Source organism: Drosophila nasuta, chromosome X, assembly GCF_023558535.2.
Source record: "Drosophila nasuta strain 15112-1781.00 chromosome X, ASM2355853v1, whole genome shotgun sequence".
Lineage (NCBI taxonomy): Eukaryota > Metazoa > Arthropoda > Insecta > Diptera > Drosophilidae > Drosophila > Drosophila nasuta.
In genome coordinates, this window is record NC_083459.1 from 4894595 (window position 1) to 4917945 (window position 23351).

At 37.8% G+C, this 23351-nt stretch overlaps 4 protein-coding genes across 6 annotated transcripts; 2 read left to right on the plus strand and 2 right to left on the minus strand.

The window, feature by feature from the left end:
- Positions 1–5012, minus strand: LOC132796442 (uncharacterized). Its single transcript, XM_060807615.1, has 3 exons — positions 3252–5012; positions 517–724; positions 1–453 (listed from the first exon to the last, which is right to left on the minus strand). Exons 2-3 carry the CDS (start codon positions 722–724, stop codon positions 293–295), a joined length of 369 nt encoding a protein of 122 aa, XP_060663598.1. The 5' UTR covers positions 3252–5012; the 3' UTR covers positions 1–292.
- A 7031-nt stretch (positions 5013–12043) lies between these two features.
- LOC132795897 (apoptosis-inducing factor 3-like) lies at positions 12044–21184 on the plus strand. The gene is given in 6 exon segments (XM_060806843.1): positions 12044–12202; positions 12693–12764; positions 12833–12974; positions 19221–19993; positions 19995–20051; positions 20053–21184. Coding segments are annotated over 4 exon segments (1761 nt in total). The 5' UTR covers positions 12044–12202; positions 12693–12764; positions 12833–12904; the 3' UTR covers positions 20914–21184.
- On the minus strand, positions 16677–18021 carry LOC132795812 (uncharacterized). Its single transcript, XM_060806719.1, has one exon. It carries the CDS (start codon positions 17980–17982, stop codon positions 17200–17202), a length of 783 nt encoding a protein of 260 aa, XP_060662702.1. The 5' UTR covers positions 17983–18021; the 3' UTR covers positions 16677–17199.
- Positions 21185–21416: 232 nt separating the features above from the next.
- Positions 21417–22977, plus strand: LOC132795681 (uncharacterized). Of its 3 annotated transcripts, none has more exons than XM_060806539.1 (4): positions 21417–21634; positions 21686–22030; positions 22412–22545; positions 22606–22977. In XM_060806539.1, exons 1-4 carry the CDS (start codon positions 21488–21490, stop codon positions 22823–22825), a joined length of 846 nt encoding a protein of 281 aa, XP_060662522.1. In that variant the 5' UTR covers positions 21417–21487; the 3' UTR covers positions 22826–22977. The 3 variants fall into 3 exon arrangements, with proteins under 3 accessions (XP_060662522.1, XP_060662523.1, XP_060662524.1); XM_060806540.1 differs by having other exon boundaries at positions 21699–22030; XM_060806541.1 differs by lacking the exons at positions 22412–22545; positions 22606–22977 and adding an exon at positions 22131–22240.
- Positions 22978–23351: the final 374 nt, after the last annotated feature.

Sequence of the window (23351 nt, forward strand, 5' to 3'; positions counted from 1 at the left end):
ATAATTGTATAAATTTTTATTAGTGCATAGCTTAAATTAGTACAATATACTTAATGTAGTGCGGGGCGTAGTGGGGATAAGTGCCACGTTTGGCATATGTGGCATATACATACAAACATACATACAAAATCATACAAATAGTTATATATATATATAAAGATATATATAGATTAGGATTCAATGGAACAGTATTGTGGAATTGTATAGGTAGCTAGGTAAAGGCGGTAAAGTGTAGCTATCTCTCTCTCTCTCTCTCTTTCTCTCTCATTCTCTCTCACATCATTGTTGAGGGTCATTTCGGTGGCGTTTCCTCATCGGGCGCACAGAATTGATTTAAGTCTTCCTTAGTGCATTGTTGAATACAGCACATGTGGACGGAGCCTTCCTGTCGGGGATGTTGTAAGAACTGGCCGGGACTGAAGCGTTTCGCTCGCGACGGTCCAAAACTGTTTGCTACAGAACCAAGAATTTAATTAATCATCACGATCGATATATCGACTTTTAGATATCACTTACGATAGAGCTGGGCGAGCGAGAGTGTGCGACCATTGCATATCAATTGTATGGCTTCGTTCAGATTATCGCTGCACAGCTTCATCAGCCTCTCATTATGCGGAGGTGCCATGGTGACAGGCACAGCTGCCACCTGGGACACGCTCAATGCCACGCACACCAATGTGGCAAGCAGCGCCAATAGACAAGATTTGGGCAGCGCGGAAATCATCTGCAAACGACAAGAAAAATATTCCCTTTAATAATTATGTCTTCCTCTAACCCAGCTAATATAACATAAATACTAGATTTATCATATTTGGTGAGCAAATTTCTTGGGAATTGAAATTTCTGTCATGTATACTGAATTTCTTATTTTATATAACAATTTTTTCAAACTAATTTAACTCAGCTCCTCTAAATCTTGAATGTATCAAATTTGGTGAGCAAATTTCTTGACACGATCTTTGACTATCTATCCCACACCTCTTACCTTTAACTGAGTTATTCTAAATCTTAAATCTAAATTTCTGTTAGTATATCACTTCCTTAAAATAACCTTCAACTCTAAATCTTAAATCTATAACTTTTTTGATCGAGTTTCTAGACAACATAAAGATTCCCTAACGATTTTTATCTCTCTATCCCACACCTTTTACCTTTAACTTAGCTTTTCTGAATCTCAAATTTGAATTTCTGATATTATAACACTTCTTTTAACTAATCTCTAGTCTAAATCTTAAATCTATACAATGTTTGAGCGAATTTCTAGAGGAAACAAAATATCCTCCACGATTTCTGTCTGTCTATTCAACATCTCTTACCTTTAACATAGCTTTTCTTAATCTTAAATCGGAATTTCCGTTGTTATAACACTTTTTTCAAACTAACCTCTAAATCAGCTCCTCCAAATCTTAAATCAATCACATTTTGTTAGGCCAATTTTTCAATTAACCTAAAGTTTCCTCTCTTCCTTTGTCTGTCTGTCCATAAGTTTATACACCTCTATCTTAGTAGCGCAATATCCGAAATCTTTCAAATTTGCTAGTGGAATACAGAAAAGTTTCCCCACAATCTTTTGACAGTCTGTCTGTCCGTCTGTCGGTCTGTCCGCTGATTTCAGCACCTCTAACTCAGTTACCATAAGATATATATTATTGCTTTCAAAATGCGAGCAATACTAAATATCGTGTTTGTTGTTTTTAATAGACCCCCTGCACGAAGTCGAGTATTAGAGAAGCTAACCGTCTTTCAGCTGACTGTTCTCAGCATGTCACTCGTCTCGTCTCGGAGGCGTCTCTTATCAATATCAAATATTATTGTGTTTTCCAATTTTGTTTTTTGTTTGCGTCGCACGCGTCGCTTTGGTCGCGGCCCAGGAAATATTTACATAAACTTCAATGTTTAAAAATAAACCCGAGCTTATCATTTGGAACATGAATTTAATAAAGACCAAATCGACAAAAACAAAAAGTGCGTTAGTGTTTGTTTATTCTTGTGCGGCTGCTGTTTGTGTTGTTGTTGTTGTTGAGAGAACTACTACTATAAACATCTCAAAAGCAAAGCCTATGTGGTTCAATGTTGTTTGTTTCACAGCATATCAACGAGTCCGGAGCTAGGTTATGAGTGTGTGTAATGTCTCGAGTGACGAATGTCAGATAGAGGAGCATAGGATTGAGTTTCATGGGAATTCTCCATTCGGAGAAATTCAAAATAAAGAAATAACTTTGGTCTCTGATAATGTCGAGAGCTAAATATAGATGTATATTCATCTGAAATGAAAAGCTTTTGCCTGATAACGAAACCTTGTTAGATCATGCAGTGTAAGCTTTACATCCACGTGGCTATTTCTTTGTCGACAGATTTTCCCAACTAATTTTGATCAATCGGAACAGTTAACTATTCTAATATGTATTATTTCCTTAAAGTGATGATCAGTAGAGTATTTGTTTTTAAAAGAAATAGAATGACAACCAAGAAACTTATGTATGTTGTTCTTCTAGAACTTTAGATATTATTTCATTTTATATTAAATATTCTTAAAATAAAAGAAATAAAAAGATAACCAAGAAATTTATGTTGATCTTTAAAAACTATAGATATTATTTCAATTTCAATTTACAATAAAAAGAGACATAACCAAGAAATTTCTGTTGATCTTCAAGAACTATGAAAGTTCTTCAAATAAAATAAATAGAACGATAGCCAAGAAATGTATGATGATTTTTAAAACCTATAGATATTCTTTCAATTTCTTTCAGGGTTCTTAAAATAAAGAACTTTGTCTTATATTTCTATATAACTCTATATAATCCATAAGTTTAAGTTATCCATTTTTATAATTAGTTTAATTCTATCAAATTTGTACTTAGAGGTTTAGGATGCAGCTGATTACCCGAATAGTATAATTTTAGCTATTTCACTGAATGAATCAATATTCTTTTATTTTCTAAACTATATAAAGACTCCATCTAACGTTTGTTTCAACTTCTTTGTTTTGTGTTCTTCAAACTGCTTCGATATTCTTCTATTTTCTAAACCTTATAAAAACCCCATTTAACGTTTATTTTAACTTCCTTTTTTTGTGTTCTTCAAGCTTTTGCCACTCATTTATTTGATACTTTATTGTAGCATACTTTCGATAGCACGTTCACTTGAATTGAGAACGCTCCAGAAGTATGCAATAGACAAAAGGTGAAAATTCCCCAAAAAAGAAAAAAAAAGCGTAATATATAATCAATTATATAAGCTGGACTTACTGTTGCATGCCTTGATTTGATGGTTGTTGAGGGAAAGACTCCGGTAACGATCTCAATGCTGATCCTGTGCACAAGGTTTCGAATTCTAAACTTATCACGTTGCTTAAGGAACTTTCTTTAAAGTTTTGTGCTAAATGTTTAATTTGTTTTTTTGTTTTTCGCTTTTTCGCAATCACACACAGTTTCAGAAATCACAATATTTTGTCACAAAAAAAAAATTAAGATTAAAAAAAAGGGATAACAAATTGTCCTCGTACGTGCAAACAAAAAGAAATTATAATGGGAATTGACTACTATATAGTAAATTGGTTGTGCAGCTAATTGGTGTCGATGATGATGCCGATGAAGATGAAGACAGGCGAGGAGTCGGGAACGTTGTGCGGGAGAGTCTTTGGTGTACAACGAGTTTTAATATTCGACACACGCGATGTTTGGCGATTTTCTTGCATTATTCGTTGTTGTGTTGTTGTTGGTGTTCTTTTATTTTGTAGGTTTCTGTTTGATCCTAAGTTCGAACGAACACACGATCGAGGACTTAAGATGGCGACGGCGCGGTCGGAGCGCACGACCTAACGATGCGGCTGGTTGACTTGGATTTGGAACGCGCTTTGATGATCAGGCTCGGGCCCGTTGATCAATCGTCAACTCTGCGCTGTGCGCACGCTCTCTCTCTTTCTCTCTCCCACACTCTCTCTCGAGCACACACTTGCACTCGACTCTCTCTCTATCTCTCTCGCAGTTCAATCCAATCGCTTGGGCTTGCTTGCTGACTAAGCTTGGCAAATTTTTGCCAGCGTTTTTCTTTTTCCCCCTTTATTGCTGTCTTGCTGGTTTGTTGTTGTTATTGCCCTTGCACCCGCTAGTGACTGTTCAATCAGGCCGGCAATCGATGATCACGCCTTTGGATTTTTGTATCAACTTGTCGCTATCGTTATCGGCAAATATCAAAAGCACTCAAAGAGTCAGCTGTGCTTCGTTCACTTATTACGAAATCTATTTCGCTCTCAGCTGCTTACGCTCTCGTCTTTTGACTGCGCTCTCTTGTCCACTGTCGCTCTCTCTCTTTCTCTCTCTGTCTTCGTGTTCGTTGGGGCGTTTGCTCTCACCCTTTTATGCTATTGATGCAGTCGTTGTTGTTGCTTAGATGGGCTTGCCTGTTGATGCTTCTCGTATGTTTGCCAGTGTTTGTGCCGAGATGCTGCTGCTTCTTCTGCTTCTGCTGGGCAACGGCATCAGAATTGTATTTTTAGCGAGCAGTGCGCTATAATTAGACTCCAGATTCCGACTCAGACACAGATACAGATGCAGACAGACGGGTGAAGGCGACAACGACGACGACAACAGTGGGGAGGAAGACTGAAGCTGTTGTTGCGTCTGCTGGGCGTCTTGTTCTTATCTCATTTACACGCACACACACACTAACGAACTCAAGGCACTTACAAGAAGTTTATTTGTTTATTTGCTGTTGTCGGTTTCGAGTTCGGTTTCGGTTTCGGTTTCTAGTGGCGGCGGGGGTGGGGTGTCTGATTGGTTTGCTTGACTTTTGTTTGCTTTCGTTGTTGTGTTTGCTTATTTTTTTGTTTAGCAAGCCTGGCGTTTCCTGTATGCAATATGTGTCTTTCTTTGATATCATCAGTTTTGATATTTATTAATTTTATTTTTTTTGTTTTAATTCGTTTTTCATTACAATTGAATTTCACACGCAAACGATTTTTTAATTTGCAGTTGCAGTTAATGCTAGTTGTTTTTTTTTTTTTTTTTTTTTGTTATTATAGTTTAAGCAGTCAGCTTGTTGCTCGTTGTTTCACAGCCAAATTGAAAAAGAATTCTCAGTGTGTTGCAAGCGCCGCACGAAGCTTTCGCAAGTCGATCTCAAAAGCTGATACACAAAACGCACGCACACACACACACAGTCGCGCATTGCATGCAGGCTTAATACATAATTCGCCTGTGGATATGTGTGTGAGTGAGCACAGTGTGTCCAAGCATATGAAACCGTTAAACATTCGGTTGCTTTAGTCATTGCCAAGCAACCATTTTTAAAAAATATTTGCATTGAAGTATGGCGAGTAATTGGTGTATATTCGAAAAATATATATACATAAAATATATAATAATAATATAAAATAATAATATATTATATATATAATACAAAATAAATATTAATAAACGTACTACTTGCTTACGTTTCTTTTATAGCAAATATCGACTCTCCGTTACGCATAGAAATTCAGCAGCAACTTGCCACTGTGGCCACTCACACACACACACACACACACACACGCGCGCGTTTTGTGCTATATTCAGCATTAATAACTATAACAATGACAATATTAATAATAATATTTGCTGTTGAACAAAGTACACAGGCGAGCATACCGACAGCAAGTGCATTTCATATACTTGTACATATGTATGTATGTTATCTGTTTAAGTAAACGACAAGAGCAGCAACGATGCAAACAAAAAGAAACAACAACTAGAGTGAATCCATCAGTGTACGACAATGGCGTCGTACTCACTTGCTCCCACACACGCACACAGGCAACACATGACGATCTCACCCTCGCTTTGTAACCTGTTCACTCTGATTGTCCTTATTCGTTGTGTGCGCGTGTGTGTGTGGGTCTGTTATTTCTCTGTCATCTGGCATGCAATTAGCAGTCGATAAAACGCGACAGTCTGTAATGCGACAACAGGTGTTATCGACTCTGTTATCGATATACATTGTATTTGCATGTTATTTAAAAACAATTCAAGTCACTGAGCTGATAAGCGCGTTATCAGCACTCGCTACTATTGTTATTATGGTTGCCGATTAAATATTATTATTATTGTTTGATTTGTATTTAAAGCGGGGTTTCCCTCAATACTCTATTATTAATTAGCCCAAAACTGGCTACAAACAAAAATGAAGTCAAGATCGTTTGCTGATTTCTGTGGAGTCTGTGTATTGTATTTATTAGTCGGGTCCTTGGCTTGTTGTGGATCATCTATTACGCGCTCACACATATGCATATGTATGTACATGTATTTGTGTATTGTGTATGTGTATGCGTACTACTCCTGATAATGTTAAAACGCTGTGCGCTTTGGCTGATAAGACATGTTGTTGATGTTTTGGTTGCTTGGACTACACACAGCTGTTGTTGCTGTTGTTGTTTGTTGCAGCCAGCCGTGAACGAAAAACGGAAACGACGACAACGACAACAACTGCAAGCGTCGACGCCTGGTGGGCGTAACGGCAGAGCGCGAACGTAAACAACGGCAACGTGAATTCAACGTGATCTAGTTTCTATTAAAATAATAATAACAACAACGCGCGCGTCCAATCGTCGACTCTCCTATTTTTAGCACAATCTGTTAGTATGCGAGAGCGAGAGAGCGAGCCTCGCAGCCTCAACATATGTTGCTCTCTCTCCGCATTTCATTTCGTTTTGTTTCCATGGAATTCTGTGTCTGTGTATGTGTGTGTGTGTGTGAGATAAGCGTGGGTTGTACTACGACTTTTAGGGTGACTGCGCGGGGGGTTGGCTGATGTACTGCATTGTGTACGCAATACGGTACAAAGTCTGACACGATGATGAGCAAGACTTTTATTTTGGAAAGCTTTTGCACACTTCTGCTTGTGATCTGCCGTTATTGAGGTCAAAGCTGCGCTCACAAAGCTCAAAGTGAAGCTTAGCTCAATTAGTGCTAATTTTGACCTAAATACTTTGCGTGCTATTCATCGAATATTTCGATAAATGGTACAAAACTTTCCTTTCAGCCGAGCAGCACACAAAGAAACAGACAGTAAAAGAGGCTGGGTGGGGAGGGAAGGGGGGTGGCAAAGGGAGAGAGCGAGAGAGAGAGGGAGAGGGCATGCTGATAAGGTCGCGGCACTTGTGGGCGTGGCTACCCCAGTTGAGTCTACAATGATGATGATGATGACTGTTCGACTTCGTCTTCGTCTTCGACTTCGGCTTCGGCTCGCTTCGTCTCGACTCGTCTTCGTGCAAATATTGTTTACTTGTGCTAAAATTGGATCTTCATTGATTGACATGCGCGACAAATGGGCGCCAAGAACAAAAAACAACAACAACAACAAGAGTGCAACGCAGACTCAGACGCAGATTATTGACCCAGAAGCGTGCGCAGGGCGCGATACCAGGCCAGGCCAGGCCTAGATGAGAGTCCACTCCCCGGTCCGGTCCAGTCGAGTCCAGATCCCAGCCAGACATTATAATAACAATAACAACAACTCGAAATGTAAACAAATAACAAACATTATATACTGAACTTTGCTTTCTGCATTTAACTTCAAACTGCGTTCTTTCGCAAAAAAATCTGGTCACACTTTACATGATTTTAAATGTTAACATGATTTTTATAGTAGGCCCTGCTTTTGGAATTACCTTAAAAAGGCTTTGTTTGAGTTCCCTTTTCATTTACCGTCAGTTGAATGCTAGACATTAAACTTCATTCGAGTTTTTTTTTCGAGCGAGAATTGAGAGAAGCGTAGAATTTCAAAATAAAATCTCAAAAACTGTCTGAAAGCAAAAGTACCATAATCAAAATGTTGCGTAAGTCTTTTGATATATAGCAAGTGGTAAAGCTATCATTAATCCTTTCCTTGTCATATTCGTATTCGCTTTCAGTTCCATATCCAATAATCCAAAATGATTCAGACGATGATAAAGAAGAAGGCAATTATTTATTTATTGATGTAGATATCCATGGCAATTATGTAATTACTATAAATGGAGATGAAGTAGAGTTAAACTCTGATGAGGAGCTAGATGAAGATCAAGATGAAAATCAAGATGGAGAAGAGAACTTTTAAAATAATGAAATCAAAATAAAAATAATAACATAAAATATAATAATAATAAAATGAAGATGGAGACGGAGATGGAGATGACGAAGCGGATCTTTAAAATATTAAAATCCAAATAAAAATAATAACATAAATAATCAACAATAAAATGAAGATGGAGATGAAGATGAAGAAACGGATTTTTAAAATAAAATCAAAATAAAAATAATAATAATAATATAAATAATCAACAATAACAAATAATAATAATAAAATAAAGATGGAGATGGAGATGAAGAAGCGGATTTTTAAAATAATAAAATCAAAATAAAAATAATAACATAAATAATCAAAAATAACAAATAATAATGATATGTATAATTTTTATTTCATTGCTTCATTTGAAAGACAATTATTAAAATAAAACAACGATAATAATAATAATAATAATAATAATAAATAAAATACACCAAATTATAAATGTTTCGTTTTTTCCTTTTTAAATTCTTGTGCTTCATTTTAGCGATTATCTTGTGCGAAAAAGCAAAAAAAAACCAATTCGAAATTCGTGAAATTATCGCGAGTGTCAATAAACTGTGCAGCAACCAAGTTGACCTCTGACAACAACAACAACAGCAAAAACGATAAAAACAACAACAACAACCAAAAAAGAAGCTTTAACGGCATCAGTTGTCGCGTCGTTGACATCCCCCCATCGATGGCATTGCGACTCCTTCTTTAACAGCGACGACGACGTCGACGTCGGCAGCGACTGCGGCTGCTGACCGACCTTAACCGAGCGTCACCAGCGGCCATAGACACACATTCCGTTCTTGACACACACACACACACATACACGCAGGCAACACACACATAAGTTGGGAGTTGTGCGAGACAGACAGAAAGAGAGAGAGAGAGCATTTTGGGCCGCCCAATTGCAATGGGCACACTGAACTGTGAACTGACTCTCTGAGCAGTGCATTGGCAGCACCGGCCCTTTGCACAGTGGTGCCAAATGCTACAAAATTGTCATGTTATCTCTTTATGCTTTTTCACATGGCAAACTGAAGTTGATACTACAATATAATTTAATGTGTAATATTGTTAAATAAAAAGATTAATTTAACAATCAAAAACGTTTTCTTAGCTTAATTTTTGTTATTGGTTGTACAATTTTGTTGCTAAGATATTAAAGAATTGTTTTGTAATAGGTAAATTAGTTTATTCTGAATATTTTAATTAAAGTCGATTATATTAATTTAGAGCATTTCTAAGCATTCAATGGATGGAGACTCAAATGTTTGACAGCTAAGCTTGAATTTAATTTAAAATGAAATGTTTCTTAACAGCCACATAAATGCTGCTGCAGAGTTTTATGCTTAATAAATTTGATTTGCAATATGATATGAAATTGAGCAAAGCTTGCACTCAATTGAGTTTGCGCTCGAAAATTGCGAAGGTGCCACAGTGCGACAACGTTCAAAGGCCTTCAACGTCAAGGTCAATGTTTGGCACACAAAAAAAAAGAAAAAAAAGAAGCACAGCAACAACAACGAATACGACGAAAGTTACGTTTTTATTTTCGCTGTTGTTGTTGTTGTTGTTGCTTGCGGGGCTCGTTTCGTTTAGGAAGGAGGAGAGTTTGAGGTAAATTGTGATTTGGAAACTGTGAGAATTAGGCACTTGAACTATTGAGGACGTCGCACTGTCTGGCCAAGATGTGACCTTGGCCACACGCACCCAAAAAACCGTTTGGCCATTGCACTCCACAACAAATGGAGGCAGCAGTATTAACAACAACAACAACAACTACAAAAGGAGCATCATCATCATAATCATCGTGTGTTATGCGTGCGCCTGTGTGGCCTTTGAACTTGGTGCAGTGCTTTGCTCATCAAATGGAATTGAAATTGGAAATTGAAATCGCAGAAGTCAACATCTGTAATCGGCACACGGCAATCACTTGAACGACGCGTGGAAGCCGCAGTTGTAAACAAACAACAATAACAACAATATACATACATATATTATAAATACATAATATAAACAAAATACCTACAATATATGTATATACTGTGTACTTAGATTAGAATTGAATTCTATCGCAAGCATTAATCAGTTATTAATTGAATCAATATAGTAAACACATGCTGAAGCACACGCTGACCTTTGAGAATATATTTCTATACTATATACATATAATATATGCAGAGAGTAACACATAATATATTTACAAATAATAATGCCAATCAAATCATTAATTAATAATAATAACAATATTAATTAGACAACATTAAAACGTGCCACGAGCACACATACTGACCCTGTTCCATAAAAATCTATAGACTATACAATTGAGAAATTGTTACAAAACAAATGCGTTCAATTTCAATTTCAAATGTTCGCGCCCAACATAAAGCAGCGCCATCTGCTGGCAATTGTGTTGTACGGTAACAGCGCTGTTAAAGCATAACATACTCAACGGACAACCGTTAACTGCACAACTATCGATAAAAAGTGTGGCCTTTAATGGAATTTGTATTGTACTTTACCGGTATATTTTAAAATCCAACTTGCGGTCACGCTGAGTCACCAACTACAAAAAACTATTGTAAATAAACAATGCCGGCAGACCACCAAATTGACATAACAAGAAAATTCAGGGAGCAGCTAAATTCCGGAGCGCAAAATGTACGTATTAAAAACGTTTTTAAACGTTCGAAATTGTGCTTAATTATTAATATAGATTACTATTATGTGTGTGTGTGTGTGTGTGTGAGTATGCGAGAGTGTATCAATTTCATTGAGTAATGAGAATTTCACATTTCCATATGCCAATAAGCCTCCTTATCGGCGACGTGCTAGCGAGTGCACAGGCCGTAGCTAAAAAAACAGTAGTTAGTCAATAGGAGACGAACAAACTTAAGGCACTTCGACATCGACACATGTATGTACATGTGTATGTTTGTTTGTTCAAGTGCTGCGCGTACATGTGTTAATGTGTGTGTGCGCGTATAGTGAATACTCAGAAGTTCAGCTGTCCGTGTCCTAGTTAATTTGGTAAAAAGAAACTCGACAATTGCCGTTGATTTTGTATCTTCAATCTAACTAATTGTTTTGCTTGTTCATTGTCGCTATCGTTTCGCTATAAATAATTATTACTTGAAATTTGATTTTGTTTTTTTTTTCGTTTTCTTGTGGTTTTGGTATAAGTAAAAGATCAGGTTAATGTGGGCAATTGCTTTCAGTGCTGTGCTAACAACTAACTGGTTATGCATTTAAGCTCAAAAAATTCGGAGGTCGTTTTTCCTTTTTTTTTTGTGTTGCTTTGTGTTCTTACTTTGTAACCTGTTGCTGCTTGCTGCTGTATTGTGTTGTGTTCTTGTGATTACTCTCTGGGTACTTGACAATTGCTGAATGGTGTGGAGCCTTACGCGTGTCGTGACACGAGCTGAGTGTTGCATATATCAGCAGCATATGTGCCCGGCTTAATAATGAGCACTGCAACCTGTTGATTGCACTACGCTCCGTTGACAATTACTGAATGCTGCGGTGCTGAGCATGTGTCGACACGAGCAGAATGTTTGCAAATTTAAAATCCATACGGAGTATAAAATTATAAAAGTGTACAAAAACGTTAATGTGACGGGGCGTGGTTAATAATGTTGGCCACATGTTGCGAGTTGTTGGCATGCTCATTACTATTACTACTATTATTATTATTATTATGATTGGTATTGTTGCGGTTGTTCGCGAGCGTGGACAAGGTCAAAACGATTCGTTAGTCACACACAGGTTAGCTGCTTGCATAGGCTCCAATTTTGACCAAACATACAAAAGCATACATATACATACATACATATGTGTATGTGTGGGTATGGGTGTGTTTGTGTTTGTGTATTAAGGCGCAGGCAATACACAGATGTAAGCAGTTTTTTGCCGCCATCGCCGCCGCCGCGACGTTGTTACTATCGAAGTTAGTTTGAAGCATACTCGATTCGCAGCTCATGAACGTCGGACGTGTGTTCGTCGCTGTTCTCTGCACAATCCGATCCAAGTGACTTGGCCGTTTTAACGCTGAAGTCTCTCAACGCGTCCGTCATTCAATAGTTTAATCTTAGCTGTTGCATGCTGTCGTCGTCTGTCGCGCCGGGTTTGTTTTTGTTTTTTGTTTTGTGTTTGGGTTTCTCCCATTGTGTTGTGAATCACACACATACACTCATAACAATCAGAACTTGAGAGCGTCAAGCGCATTCCAAGTGGATGAGAACGAACGTGTGTGTGTGTGTGAGACTGTGAGAGAGCGAAGACTCCGAGAGAGAGAGAGAGAGAAAATTGGCAAATATGGCGTAATCCCATGGAAAAGCAAAACGCCAGCACATAATACAACAAACTTAAATTGCAATGTGACGACTCTTGCATGCCCTTACTTTTTTTTTGTCTTTACTAATTTGGGTATAATGCTAATTTCGGTTAATTAGCACAGTGTGTGTTGCTGCCTGAGCGTGCAAAATAAATAAATACATTTTTGTGATGAATCATTGCGATCTTTTTTTTTGTGTGTGTGTGTGTTGTGTTGTGTCGGGGTCGGTGTGTTAATAAATGCTCTCAATTAAATTGAACATTTTTGTTATTAATTTCAGGTTGCGCTCGAAAAATTGTTCAGTTTTAACATTGTTTAAGCAATTTCAAGTTTTACGCGGTTCACACGCTAGGTACGTATCTCTGTTTCAAATTTATTTTTCACTCTTTTGGTTTCAAATATGCTTATCTTGATTTGTAGTATAGAACGCGACAATTGTTAGTGCAACAAAATACTCATAGACATCTACTAATACAACAACAAATACACAACATGGGTTCGATGCTCTGCAAGGAATACAAGACGACGGGAAAAGTAACCCCAAAGCCGGAACAGGCAACAGGTAATTATAATAATACAAAATTCTGAAAAAAATAAAGTTGGGAAACTTTTCAAATTAAAATATGAACGATTTAGTTCAAATATGAACGAACTAGCTCAATTTGAGAAGTTGCTCAACTCTTTGAAATAAAAACGAACTAGTTCAATCTGAAAGTTGCGCAACTCTTTGAAATAAAAACGAACTAGTTCAATCTGAAAAGTTGGTCAACTCTTTGAAATAAAAACGAACTAGTTCAATCTGAAAAGTTGGTCAACTCTTAGGTTGTCTATATTTCAAGGTCGTTGTAGTCTGTATAGGGCTTCTTTGTTTTTCTAAAATATTTCATTTTATGGAATGTTATTATTATTACATAAAAGTATATTTGATTTTAATATTATATCATAAATTTCAAAGAAACAGTAAAAGTAATTGGTGAGTTTTCTAACAATGGCAGCTTTCTGTTTATTAGGGTGACCATGTTATAGCTCGTTTGAGCGTAAGATCTCAGCCAACGATTGTGAAAATAATTAAACTAATTACAGTTATTTCTGGAATTTCTGCTTGTGACAGACGGAGGCTTTCTCCAAGTCTTGACTTGAGAGTGGGGGTTTTGCCTTTCCAATTGTACTACTTTATTTATTAAAGACTGTTTATCAGCGGGGTTGATTGTATCAATCAATAATTACAATTTTCATTTTTCCAAATTCTTTAGTACAACAAATATTTTCGTGTGCTGTTGAGCTATAATCATTTTGTTTAACCTCAATTCGTGGACTAATCGAGAAAGAAAGAGTGTGCAGGCAGAATGCAAAGAGCGATAGCGTGCGAGAATAAGCGATAGCATGCGAGAAAGAGCGTGTAGAGAAATAGGCGAAGAGAACGGGCGAAAACGTAAAGCCAAAGCTCTCTCTTTTTTTTCCTTTTATGCGGCCATACGACATTAGGTTTTGACTTTTTCGCTTGTTTCACGTTCAGTTTACACTCTGAACTTAACTGCCACGGTCTCTATTTTTTAATTTTGTGTGTCTATCATAGACAGCAATCAAAAGCATTCCCACAAATATCCATATCCATAAAACATACTTAAAACTGCGTCATATCAGTGTCAAGCAAATCTGAAATCTTTTCAAAGTAATTTTGAGTGGATTTTTTTTTGTTGTTTTCTTTCAAAGGTAAGCAAGCCCAAAAAACACATATTTGCTGATTGTTTTTTTTTTCGCTTTTATTACAATTGTTTAAGTGTGTCCGTGACAAGGCCAACAGGTTCGTTGTATGTGTGTTATATGAGTGAGTGTGTGTGTGTGTGTGTGCGTGTGTGTGCATTTGCAATAGCAGTAAATCGTAGCAAATTCACACACATTTACATTGGTTAACATCCAAATTAACAACTAATTAGATTGTACACCGGTTTCAGTCAGCATCAAAACACACAATTACTTTGAAGTCAATTCAAGTATTATTTTTTTTGTGGAACCTATCGAAGGTCTGAATCACATAAGATCTTTCTCGCTCTTTCTCTCTCTCTCTCTTTCGTTCTCTTTATCGAGATTTAGCTTCGTCACTAGCTCTGACGTCATAACAGTTTCTCGAAGTTTTTTCTTTTATCATGAGTTTGCGGTTTTCATATTTTGATATCCAGTGCATATGCCAAATGTTATTAAATGTTGCGTAGTTTTAATTTTTATCGCTTTTCTTCGGTCAGTCTTAAGTAAAGTTGTTAAAGTGACTTAAGCAATTATTTTATAGTTTGTGGTTAAGCTTGTGGTTTAAAGTTTATGAATTCTTTGAAATGTGGGAACTTTAATTATTTCTAAAATATTAAAAATTATGGAAACTTTAAAGATTTTTTTGCGTTGCTTGAAGTTGTTTGTTCATTACTTAATGATTTTCAGCAAAATTTTAGTTTAGTCAATATAACTATATAATTATTTTACAGATTTTATAATATTATGCTATATTTTATTTCTAAATTTTGTCGAATAAATAAGTTATTACACTTTATTCGATTTGAAAATTTGAAAATAAAATATGGAACTGTAAAATAACTATAGTCTTATTGGCTCATCTAAAAATTTACTACAAAATTTTTAAATAATTAACAAAAATATTGAGGCAGATATATTTCTTTTATTTAGTTTTTTACAAAATGAGAAATAATTTTAAAAATAAAAATTGGAAATAAAACAAGTAAGAAAGCTACAGTCGAGTGTGCTCAACTGTAAGATACCCGCTACCCATTTTGAATGAAAGCAAAATATTGCGGTATTATTTTCAAAATATACCAATATACTACAAAAATACTAACAATATACTAAGTGGTATATTTGGTATATCGATATAGTACCGCATTCAAATACAGATTGTCAGCCAAAGCAACTAAGACCACTAGTAAGTAGGCGTTTTTGCCCATACAAAAGTATTTCTTTAATAACTTCGACAATTTTTTTCTGATCGCAACCATATTCAGGAATCATAACTACAATAAGTTTTATTGTATTTACCAAAATTCGTAACTCTCGCTTTTAAATTACGCTTGTTATTTTGATTTTTTTGATTTGCGGGGGCGGAAGTGTGCGTGGAAAAAATTTGAAACAAACTTGATCTGCGTTCAAACATATGCTGTCGAAAAAAAGATTATAGCTCTATCTCTTATAGTCTGAGATCTAGGTGTTCTTACGGACAGACAGACAGACGGACATGGCTGGATCGTCAAGATCAAGAATCAAGAATATATATACTTTATAGGGTCGGAGATGCCTCCTTCTACCTGTTACATACATTTCCTGCCGGCACAAAGTTATAATACCCTTCTACCCTAATGGTATCGGGTATAAAAATTAATCTTTCTCAAGATACTTTAATAATAATATAATTTCAAAAATTAAAATTTGAAACTAAAAATTAATCTTTCTCGAGATTATTTTAAAGAACTAAATAGAACATTTTTGGCAATCCAATTTTTTTATTTTAAAACTATTTTTTACACTTCTTGGTTTCAACTTGACATTTTTATTGCATTTTGTTTCCTTATTTGCTGAATTTAGCCTTTTATTCCCCACTGGCAGGTCAATTTGCCAGCAATCTAATTGAAGTATTGACATTCTGATAGATATCTGATTACCCATTGGCCCCAATAAGTGCCCTCTTTTAGTTCTTTTAGTTCTTTTAGTTCTTCCCCAACCCACTTGCCGAATGACGCATCTAATTGTTAAAGGCGCTGGTCGAGTTTCCTTGCTAGCACATTGATTAGTTTTGTTGTTTTGGCCACATTCAAAATCAATAACTGAAACTGGTTCAAATCGGTTTCCAGAGGCAACAACGTAACGCAAGTTATAAATAGTTAGAATGTGCTGGTAAATACTTTATTATAGTTGGACAAGTGTCTACACTTTTCCCTGTGATGTTTTCATTCATGACATGCATGTTTTTATTATTGTGTTAGGCTAAGGCTTATCAACAGTTATCGCTAGAGTGATTGAGCACTTCAAACTTGCATATCATTTTTTTTGTTTTGTATTTATCAATAAAATCCCTTATCGCAAAAGCTATGTCACTGACTTTCAGCCGGAAAATTCCACGATAAGGGCTTGTTTCACTTGAGTTTCAGAGTTGCTTATATAATGCGTGCAACTAGTCGAAGTCAAAGAAAATGTTGCATGCTTCAAATAAGAATATTTGATGAACTGAATGTTGGGTTTTCAGAAGTTCATTTCTCTGTTATATTCATGTGTTGCTATAACGAATAAAATAGTTTAACAGTCAGTCATTCATGTCAAGTTATTTTTAACCAAAGTACATTTATTTAAGTAAGAAAAAAGAAAAATTAAGTAGATGTAAGGATATTGTGGCTAAATTGGCTGTTGGGTTCTTTTCTCTGTTATATTTATGTGTTATAACGAATAGAATAGTTCAACGGATTACATCCATTAATTTACATTTTTTTTTTACCAAAGTACATATATTTATAAAGTAAAAAAAGCAATAAATAAGTAGATGTTGGGAAATTGTGGCTGACTTGACTGTTGGGTTTTCAATTAGGAAATTGTGGCTGAATTGGATGTTGGGTTTTCAGAAGTTCATTTCTCTGTTATATTCATGTGTTGCTATAACGAATTTAATAGTTCAACAGTTTACATCCATTAATTGTAATATTGTTTAAGCAAAGAACATTTATTTAATAAGTACAAAAAAAAAAGAATAAATAAGTAGATGTTAGGAAATTGTGGCTGACTTGGCTGTTGCGTTTTCAGGGGTTCTTGTCGCTCTTCTTTCCCGCTGCCAGCTGCTCGAGTCTCGTGATGGCATCGTCGAGAAATTGTCGTTGCAACTGCAGCTGAGGCAGCAGCTCTTCGGCACTGAGTAGTTGCACTTTCTGCTGCGGTTTGCTCGACTGTCCACGCAGAAAGCTCAACGATGCCGATGAGGAAGTGGATGTGGAAGATGATGCACTGGGTCGCAGCATGGCGAGCAGTCGCTTGATTAGCGATGGGGTAGCATTGGAGGCGGCTGCGGATTGAGCAATGCTGCCACTGGGGAACTCGGGCATCGCCAGCAACGGTGTCCAGAAGTAGGAGCTGACTGCTGTGGGCGTTGTGGGCGTGTCGTCGCGTTGTGCCTCGCCAGGCGGCAGCTTGGCAGCAGTGTGATTGCCTTGCGACATCGTGGCATCCAGTTGCTGCAGCTGCTGCTTGAGTTCGTCCAACTTGTGCTGCAAATACTCAAAGTCGGCGGCCAAATGGATGGCCAACTGTTGGGCATCCTGTTCATGTTGCGCCTTCCCCTCCAGCGTCTCGATCTGCAGCTGCACCTCCTGCTGGCGTTGCTGCAACTCCTCCAGCAGCAGCGGCGTCTCTGGTCGGAAATTCTCCATGTAGAGTCGTGCTATCTCCGATTGCAGCAGCTGGCGATGCACTCGCAATGCGCTTAGCTTCAGTTCCAGCTGTTGCTCGGGGCTGGTCACACTGCCACTGACACTTCCACTTCCACTGGCATTTCCATCACTTCCAGCTGCTGCCACCAGATGGAGCATGAGCAGCACGATCAGCGCAACAAGTTCTCGACGCGACCACGACATCTTTTCAACTGATCTCGTCAGCACGTCAGCTCGTCAACAGCTGCCCCCGTCTCCTTCTTAAGGGCTTGGCCGTCGTCACTTTCTTTCCAGTCAAGCGCTAGTGTTGTCAGCCGAAAAGATAGTTAGCTAAGTTTTGTTGGCCGAAAAATGGCTAAAGCCGAAAACATTAAAGATAGTTAGCTACATTTTTGTGGCCGAAAAATCGCTAAAGTTTGAAGTTGATGAGGATTCTTTTCTACGTTGCTTCTTTAACTTTCGTCTTTTTCTATATATTTCTTAAACTAATTTATTAAATTAAAAATAAGTGAAAAATTGTATCTTAAAATTTTAATTCTAATCTAATATTCCTTGCTTTAACGTTAAATATTTATATATATTTCTCAAACTAAGTTATTAAATTTAAAATTAGTAAAACTATATAAATTAAAATTTCGAAATTATTCAATTTTCATCAAAATACCATTTGTTATATTATTGAAAATTTGTATTTTATTTCAAAGTATTATTTATTAAAAGTTAAGAATTATATTGCTTCTTGAACTTTCATCTTTTTCTATAAACTGATTTAATTTAGACTAATTTATTAAATTCAAAATAAGTAAAGCTGTAAAATGAACATTTGAATTCTAATCTAATAATCCTTGCTTCTAAGTTGCTTCTTTAACTTTCAGCATTTTCTAAATAGCTATCAAACTAACATAAATTATTTCAAAATTAGTAAAATTAAAATTTCTAAATTTTTAACAAAATACCATTTATTCAATTATTGAAATTTTGTATTTTATTTTAAATTATATAAAATTGGATTTCTTAATAGTTAGTTTTCTAATTAGCATAACTTCTTTATAGCCGTTCTGTATTTCTAAAACTAATATTCACAGATTTTATTTTTAAAGAAAAGATCGTATTTTAATAAAGAATAGAAAAAACAGCTGTTGTGGCAACACTGAGCACTAAAAGTTGATGCTCAAGCTGAAGTTTGGTCTGAAGCACAGCAGGCGACACTTTCTAAGTTTATCTTCTAACCGAATTTCGATTGCCATTAAACGGGAAAATTTTTTATGTGTTTGTTTTAAATCTAGAAAGAGTGAGAGAGAGAGAGAGGGAGGGAGTTTTTAGACAAGAGTGGAAGAGTGGAAGAATAAAGAAAAAAGTGCTTAAGACAATGTCTAACAAACGAAATGTCGTTGCAGGTGCCGTTGGTTCTTATCAGTCGAAGTGCAGCACGGAGAAGATGTCGCCATCAAATGTGGAAGATGTTGAATACACGGCGCCCGTTGCCGTTTGCAAGACCACCGATCTTGCCGACAACGAGATGAAGCAGCTGGAATTCGACGCGGACACCAACATATTGGTGGTAAAGCAGAATGGACGCTTCCAGGCGGTCGGTGCCAAGTGCACGCATTTCGGAGCTCCGATGCATACGGGCGCCTTGGGTCAGGGACGCGTGCGTTGTCCCTGGCATGGGGCCTGCTTCAATCTGGAGACGGGCGACATTGAGGATTTCCCCGGTCTCGATTCGTTGCCCTGCTACAAGGTCGACGTGAGCGATGGTCAGGTCTTGGTGCGTGCCAAGCATAGTGATTTGGCCAAAAGCAAACGTTTCAAGAACATGGTTAAGCGCGATCCCGTCGACGAGCGTTGCTTCATCGTTGTGGGCGGCGGACCGTCGGGCGCCGTTTGTGTGGAGACACTGCGTCAGGAGGGCTACACGGGCCGATTGATCTTTGTGTGTCGCGAGGACGTCTTGCCCTATGATCGTGTCAAAGTGTCGAAGGCAATGGGCCTGAAGATTGAGGCATTGCAATTCCGTGACGAACAATTCTACAAGGATCACGACATTGAGTTGTGGTTGGGCGTTAGCGCCGATCAATTGGTCACGGCCAGCAAGGAACTGCATTGCTCCAATGGCTATGTGGTGAAGTACGATAAGATCTACATTGCCACCGGTTGTTCGGCCTTTAAGCCCCCCGATTCCTGGCGCTGATTTGCAGAATGTGATGACGGTGCGTGATTTTGCTGATGGCCAAAAAGATTGCCGCTTCCATCACACCAGAGACGCGTGTTGTTTGCCTCGGCTCCAGTTTCATTGCCCTCGAGGCGGCCGCATTCCTCGTCTCGAAGACGGCCAGCGTGACGGTCGTGGGACGTGAAAATGTGCCACTGAAAGCAGCGTTTGGCGAACAGATCGGTGCACGCATGCTCAAGTTGTTCGAGGACAACAAAGTCCACATGCAAATGGAGAGCGGCATCACGGAGATTATTGGCAACGACGATGGCAAAGTCGTGGAGGTTCAACTCACGGATGGCTCCCGATTGCCGTGTGATCTCTTGATCATGGGCACCGGCTCCACGCTCAACACACAGTTCATGGCCAAGTCTGGAGTGAGGCTGAACAAGAACGGTTCGGTGGATGTCACCGATTTCATGGAGAGCAATGTGCCCGATGTCTATGTGGGCGGTGATATTGCCAATGCGCACATTTATGGCTTGTCGCAGTCGCGTGTCAACATCGGACATTATCAGTTGGCGCAATATCATGCTCGCATCGCTGCGATCAATATGTGCGGTAGTGTCAAGAAGGCTGAATCGGTGCCGTTCTTCTTTACGATGGTCTTCGGCAAGGGCATACGCTATGCTGGACATGGCGCCTACACCGATGTCGTCATCGATGGCAGCCTCGAGGATTTGTCCTTTGTCGCGTATTTCATCAATCATGCCGACACTGTCACTGGGGTGGCATCGTGTGGTCGTGATCCGGTTGTCGCCCAATTCGCCGAACTCTTGTCGCAGGGCAAGTGCTTGGGTCGCAATCACATTGCGAACCCCGAGAATCGTCAGGCGTGGACGTCGATGCTCACAGAGCCGCTGCCCAAAGTGCGCTAGGATAACTTCAACTACTTTGCTCACTATATAAATACATATATATACATATATACTTATTGTTACAATTTGTTAAACCGTACGGGATCAAAAGCGACACATCCATCCCAGATTAGAGGGGGCGTCAACAGTATTTTTTGTATTATCTCCACCCAACAAATTATTTGCTCTATTTTCGAATTCAATGTCATGAGTGTGTGTTGTAATGTATTAACTCTGCTTGTACCAAAGCAAATTGAGATTTGTACAATAAATACGTTGCATTTTCTTAAAAGTTTGTGTCATTTTTGATTTTAATTATAATTTATCACGCTTAGCGGCCACTTTTCATACTGTTTACATATATTTGTTTATTCAAGGACCCCACACAAAATAAAAATTGTAGCAAACAAAAAATATATAATTTTTCACTTAGCGGCCACTTTTGTTTGCTTCCACTTGAGGCCGTTAAGTGAGATATGCTTGTTAAATAGAAATTGGACTGGAAATTGAGTCGAATCATGAAACTTCGGATGACTGCATGCAAAACATGTCAAAATTCCAAATTTGAATAACAATTCTCAATCCACATAGCAAGATGACGACTAATCAACTGAAGTCAGCCGAACAAGAGCCTCAAGAAATGCAACTCAGACTTGTTCTATGCCATAGACTTGCTGCTTGGCGTGCCCTCAACGAGGATTACCAACAAGTGCAGACAATAGCTCTGGAATTTCAACAATGGGTACGTTTCATCGGAAAATTATGCCTTTATATAGGGAATTTTCTCAATTAGTTTGAAATGGCAGCTGAGAAAATTGAATGTTTTGAGCAAGTGCTAAAACAACGCAAGGAAATGTGTGATGAACACATCCAAAGTCTAACAAATGCGGGTGAAATCTCTAGAAATTGGAGCATGAAATATTTTCAGTTACAGCGGAAGCACAAAGAGCTACGTCGCCTCAGAGATGAGCTCTTGAAAGCCAAAGAAACGTTGCGAAATCGCCAATTGCAGCTTGAGCTTGTTAAAAAGCAACTGCTGCAACAAACAATTGATTCGCACCGTGCTATGCACAGTCTAAAAACCTGCAAAGCCATGAATGTACATTTGCGGGAACGCAATCTAAAGCTCGAAACGGTGGTAAGTACCAAAGATCGCACCCGCTACTACCGAAAAAGTAGATGGCAGTGCATACAACAGGCAGAAGTCTCTGTTAACACAGCTTACGTTAATTGCATAGCTTTAACAGACAAGTGCGCTGTTAACATTGCCAGCTCTGCAAATAACAGTTTTGACAATGTAACCAGCAGAGAACAGCTAATTGGAATTTTGTCCCTTACGATCGGAATCCAGCAGGCAAGTCGCTTTAATAGAGATTATGTTAAATACATAGCGTTAACAGACAACTGCTAGTTAACACTGCAATCCCTACAAATAACAGTTTTGACTATGTAAACACCACAGAGAAGTGATTTGTTCTTATTCTTTTGTATGTAAATCTTCTCCTATAATTATTTGTAGTCTTTGGAGGTCATGGAGTTGTATAGATGTCGTGCTCTGATGTTGGCCAATCAAACAATGGATATGGAACAGGAATTGATTGCGGCGCAGAGCAAATCGAGAGTCATTTCGGATGTTAGCACGCATCTGCAATCGTAATCCAAAAATGTGATGTTCTACATCGAATAATTAATAACTATTCACTTTGTCAACAGTAACATTAAGCAAATACAATTGCGAGAAAGTCGACTTATTGAACAACTGGCAAAGTATTCAAAGCTGGAGGTAGAGCTGAAGCAAAAGGCAGTTGGAAGACTGATTTCGAATGTCCTGTACTATTTACGCTTCTTGTGGGAATGTGTTTCTAGTTTGTCGCATTATCCGCAGTTAAAAGGCTCATATTACAAGTTCCAGAGCGCTTTGGCATTTTTATAAATTGAATTTTGAATTGGCGCGCAACAGCAGCACGAGACGTTGCAACAAGCGCACGGAATGCAAGGCAACAGAAATATTAATATTGTAATAGAATTTGGTAATACTTATGCAAATGTCCCATATTGACTATAAACCATTATTTATTGTATGCAGTTTATTATTTTTGCAAATTTCACCAAAAATTCAAAATATTATGACGTCACAATTGCTCAGTGGCATTGTCGTTGTCATCAAACCGGCATTTATGTGTCATCGGCGATATACATATATTGACATGTAGACACGCCGTGTGACCATATTAGTAATAGTAGTATACTTTGTGGTAAGACTAAAAAAGAAATACCAATGAATGTTGACAGCCCCTATATTTCTATGTGGTAAGTGGTATTTTTCGTTGCAGCAAAGCAGTATATTTTCAAAATCGCACTTACGTGTATATGGTGTTTTCGCTAAGCGATGAATCGTTGTCGATATATTTGAGAAAAAAGTTATTATTCCACACAACAGCAGCAGCCAGCACACACAC